At 36.6% G+C, this 5,383-nt stretch overlaps 1 protein-coding gene across 1 annotated transcript in view; it reads left to right on the top strand.

Moving 5' to 3' along the window:
* LOC107696786 (gastrula zinc finger protein XlCGF28.1-like) overlaps positions 1-1,075 on the top strand; it is an 11,078-nt gene extending 10,003 nt beyond the window's left edge. The window contains exon 2 of the mRNA XM_016497285.1: positions 69-1,075. Within this exon, the coding sequence (XP_016352771.1) occupies positions 69-1,036 (968 nt within the window). The 3' untranslated portion in view covers positions 1,037-1,075. The remainder of the gene's footprint in view (positions 1-68) is intronic.
* Positions 1,076-5,383: the final 4,308 nt, after the last annotated feature.

Consider the following 5,383-nt stretch of genomic DNA (forward strand, 5'->3'; position numbering starts at 1 on the left):
GCAGCCTAATTTTCATTTTTGGGTGAACTAACCCTTTAACTTCTTTTATATTTCTTTTTTCCCTTCAGACCTGATTGCACTGAAAGAGGAGGGTCAAGAACTGGATGAAACTGAAGAGAAAGATCAGTATGAGAAACATCATGATTTTGTAACTGAAAAGTATAATCGCTCGCAGACTAAAAAAAAAGCGTCCTCACAAAAAAGAGCTCAAAAGACAGGATCTAGAAGTCGTTTCACCTGCAAACAATGTGGAAAAAGTTTCAGTCGACATGGACACCTTAAAATCCACATGAGAATTCACACTGGAGAGAAGCCCTTCACCTGCCAACAGTGTGGAAAGAGTTTTGACCAAAAAAGAGCCTTTACAGTCCACATGAGAATTCACACTAGTGATAGCGCATTCACCTGCCAACAGTGTGGAAAATGTTACAGCAGAAAAGAAAACCTTAGGTACCACATGAGAGTTCACACGGGAGAGAAGCCTTTCATCTGCAAACACTGTGGAAAAAGTTTCACTCGAAGAGGAAGCCTTGAAAGCCACGCGAGAATTCATACTGGAGTGAAGCCTTACACATGCTCTCAGTGTGGAAGGAGTTTTACACATCGACCAACTCTTAATGCCCACATGAGAATGCACACTGGAGAGAAGCCTTACACGTGTTCTCAGTGTGGAAGGAGTTTCGATCAACTGGGAAACCTTAATGTCCACATGAGAATTCACACTGGAGAGAACCCTTTTTCCTGCCAGCAGTGTGAAAAAAGTTTCAGTCGAAAAGGAAACCTTGAAGTCCACATGAGGATTCACACTGGAGAGAGCCCATACACCTGCCAACAGTGTGGAATATGTTTCACTCAAAAAGGAAACCTTAACATTCACATGAGACTACACACTGGAGAAAAGCCATTCACGTGCCAACATTGTAAAAAGACTTTCACATATCAAAGAGACCTGAAACGGCATTTGCAAATCCATTCTGGGAAGAAATTGCAGTGTCGCCCGGTGTGGCAAGAGGTTTACAAAATAGAGCAATTTTAAATATCATATGCGCATTGACTGCGCCTTTCAACCCTCACAATACTCAAAGCGAATGGGAAATTAAAACCAAAATGTTTTTATGTCATAAATAGTAGACACTCAAGTACTATAGAAACATATTAGCTGAGCTCCCACACAATTTTTTAGATAATTATGGGCCATTATTTGAAGCATAAACCATAAGATATGTCCACCCTGCATTGGACACATATATTACTGTTAAATACGTTTTCATTGCAATATTAAGATGCAAATTATACTTTCTGAAAGGTATGATGTCCCTTTCCTAAACAGGGTTATTTGTTTGCCTTCAAATTATAAATACATAAAAGATTTGATGTAAACCATGTGCTTTTAAAGAAACTCATAAAATTTGCACATGTATTTTTATTTTTTTTTGGAGAAAACTGTGATATTTGGATGCAGTTTTTTGTTTGCATGTTATTGCCCCAACACCTAGCTATTGAACACACTGGATTATATAGATATGATTGAATTATTATTTAAAATATTATTGTAAAATATCAAGATCACAGGGTGGACCAGCACATGATGTGGACACATAAAGCAGAACACACAAAGCATGACAAAAATGACAATGAAACATTTAACTTAGAAAAAATAATAAAATTACTTTCTCAATCACGTTGATATGCCCCATCCCATTCATTTTAGTTTAGTTTAATTCATATCGATTCAGTACATCTTAACTAAAAACTCCATGTAAACACCACATTATGAACAGAGCGAAACACACTACATTCACTAACAATAACAACTCCGCTGTTGTCCTGGCTTTAGCTCTGGCAGCTTTCTTTGCCTCCCTCCATTTTGTCCTTTGACAATGTTTTCCTCTCTCAGTGAGGTCATTAATACCTTTCTTCTTCCCTGTATCGCTATCTTTCCTCCATTTCTCCCTTTCTTTCTTAAGGGGTGCTTCTCTTCGCTCGGGGTTTGCATCCCGACGCTTTCTGTATTGCCGTGCAATTTCTGGCTTTACATTTAGAGGCATGTCCTGCGAAAGAGCAATGATTTTATGTTTTTATAAATTACAAAATATTATCTACAGCATATCTTTCTATAAATTACAATATTAAATTTCTATAAATTGCAGTATTATCTACAAATGAATGCTGTGTCCACCCTGTCATGTCTAAGTGGCTGACAGGGTGGACATTTTGAGCTTCAGTTAGTATATTAGCTTACAACAAAGTGTGACTAGCTAAATAGTTAGTCTGGTTGTTGAAGAGAATGTGGTATATTTAAACTTACATATTTTGAAAATACTGTATTCTAATCACTTCTGGCATATTTTATGGCGACAGGGTGGACATGTTAAGCTATGGCAAAGCAAATAAGCAACTCATACGAAGAAAATTTGCCAATTGCAAAGTAACCAACTTACTCACCTCAGCTGTTGAAATTCCCGCCACTGAAGAGACAAAAAATCTGTTGTCCTGATGTCACTAAAGTGGATGCCCTTTTCTTAAAGGGGTCATATGATGCTGCTAAAAAGAACAGTATTTTGTGTATTTGGTGACAATATCAACGTGATTGAGAAAGTAATTTTGTTATTTTTTCTAAGGTAAATGTTTCATTGTCATTTTTGTCATGCTTTGTGTGTTCTGCTTTATGTGTCCACGTCATGTGCTTTAATGACATGTGTTTATGCGGTTTAAGGTTCAAAAAACACATTATTTTCCACATACTGTACATTATTGTTTCTCCTCTATGCCCCGCCTTTCTGAAACACGTTGATTTTTACAAAGCTCATCGGTCTGAAAAAGCGAGGTGTGCTCTGATTGGCCAGCTATCCAGTGCGTTGTGATTGGCCGAATACCTCAAGCGTGTGACGGAAATGTTACGCCTCTCACCATTCATATGACCCCTTTAAAGGGGCAGATTCCCCAATACGACAGGGTGGACAACCATTCAAGGGACATGGACAAACTCTTCTTTTTTTTATTCAATAAAAATATTGTTTTTATTACCAAATGATCAATACACTCAAATTGAGTTTAACAAAAAATTAACAAAATATTAATAGAGAACACAATTTTTTAATTTTATGATTTGACTATATTCTACTCTCATTCAAATGTAATGAGCAGTGCATGGGACATAGCAAAATAAAAAGCATTTTTTTTATGAATATAAAAACTTTGCCTAATATAACACACCATTTCATAGTCATTTTTATGTTAAGTTATCATGGCAAATGTGTTATGTACAGGTCACCAAAAGGCACCCTACAGTGATATTGACCCAGATGTGAGATCCTATTTGTGTTCTTTCTGTGGAAAGAGTTTTAAAGAGCTTTTTAAAATGGCACCAGGAAATGGGTATCTGTGTGAAAGACATAGTTCCCATATTTGACTCAGTTTAATACATTGGAATCGGCATTTTAGATAAATAAATGTCCAACTTGCTGTGATTTTATATAATTGATGTAACTGGCAAATCACAAATAAAATGACTTCACTATGGCTACTGTTGTGTCTATCTATGTATTAGTCAGTCTGTCAGGATTGTTTTAGGGGCACACTTTAAATCAACCTGCAGCAATTCACATTTTCACCCATCTTAACTGTATTACTGACAAATGCTTTGATAATAAATAGACAGCATTACAGCAGAAGTTCTGTCATTACAGTACAAAAACCACAGCTTAACACATGTATATCCATAGATGCAAATAAATTAAGTGATCAGTACAAAAAAGATACAACTAAACAAATATAAAAACATTAAATGTAAACATGAGGTAAGCAGTCAGAGCATCAGCAATAAGCAGTAAACTTCTCTCCTTCTTGCCTCTCCTTACTCTGCCTTAGAGCACATCCCCCTTTGGGCCGCAAGGAGCTCTTGTAGTTGGGCCTCCTAGATCTTTTACCCTGACTGAACCACATTTGTACAACTTCCATGGCATCAATATCATCTTAACTAGGTCCCTCCATACTTACTCTAATCAGTTCCTCCAATCTATCTGTGTTGTTCAAGCCATCTTGGGTATTTTTATAAGGATAAAGTATATTTATAATGCAATGGTTAATGACATAGCATTTATCACTATATAGAATACTATAAAACAGTAAAGGAAGTTCCAAAAGGAAGTTATTTCAAATACTCATCTGGTGTTAAGTTAATTTGGACTAAAAAAACATGTTCTCTTTGTTGGACGACAGGTTAGTAAACAGGCTCACATACATAGCAAAACTGTATCACACGCGTGCTACTGTGGTAAATTTATTTGTCGCACAGACCATTTTTTTCGTAGCACTGTACAGCCCTGACCTTATTAACTATTAAAAAGTTAGCTTAAGAACAAGCAGAAAATATGCCGGTTTCTCCAATAGAGTCCCTGTTTTGATTTCAGTAAATCAGTTCGAGCGAACATGTGATTAATATTCATTAACCCAGCAGCTCATCAATCCTTAACGTGTTGTCTATTGTTAGTATAGTAGTAGAATGAGTAGTAGTATTATCTTTTAATAATAATTACTATTATCTATTTTTTTACAGAAACCCTGAATGACCAACAATATCTTAAGCATCACTGCCGTGACCTTTGACACCATTTTTCACACTATCCTTGTCAATAGACTAATCTCTATTGGCATCACTCACACCCCTTTAGATTGGTTTAAATCTTATCTTTCAGGGCGCACTCAATTTGTTCAGTTGCAATCACTTATTTCCCAACCTTCCCCCGTTAACACTGGTGTGCCTCAGGGCTATGTCTTGGGACCCCTTCTTTTCATCATTTACCTTCTTCCTCTTGGCAATATCTTTCGTAAATACAACATCCTATTTCACTGTTACGCGGATGACACCCAACTCTACTTCTCCAGCAAACCTTATTCCACTCTCCCTCCTTCCTCCCTCACTGACTGTTTCAATTAACTTAAATCCTGGTTTTCCTCCAATTTCCTCAAACTAAACAGTGACAAAACGGAATTTCTTCTAATTGGCACTAAATCAATTTTATCCATAATTGACAGCTTTTCTCTTTCAATTGACAATTCCTCTTTTTCCCCTTCTCCTCAGTTTAAGAGTTTGGGTGTCCTCCTGGACAGTACACTGTCATTTCAATCACATATTAATAATATCACCCGGTCCGCCTATTTTCATCTACGTAATATTAACCGCCTTCGTCCCTCCCTCACTCCTGTAAGGAATTTAACTCATTAATTCTATAAGGGAATTAATCATTAATTTTATTTCTGAAAATTCGATGTCCACCTGATTAGAACTGATTTCAAATTTCAATAGTTTACACCTTATCAACGGTCATCCAGCGAGCCGTTAATGTCCGTGTATCTTAATCTGACTGTGTATTTTCCATGG

This window comes from Sinocyclocheilus anshuiensis, unplaced genomic scaffold (genome assembly GCF_001515605.1).
Source record: "Sinocyclocheilus anshuiensis isolate Anshui unplaced genomic scaffold, SAMN03320099.WGS_v1.1 scaffold1412, whole genome shotgun sequence".
In the NCBI taxonomy this organism is placed as follows: domain Eukaryota; kingdom Metazoa; phylum Chordata; class Actinopteri; order Cypriniformes; family Cyprinidae; genus Sinocyclocheilus; species Sinocyclocheilus anshuiensis.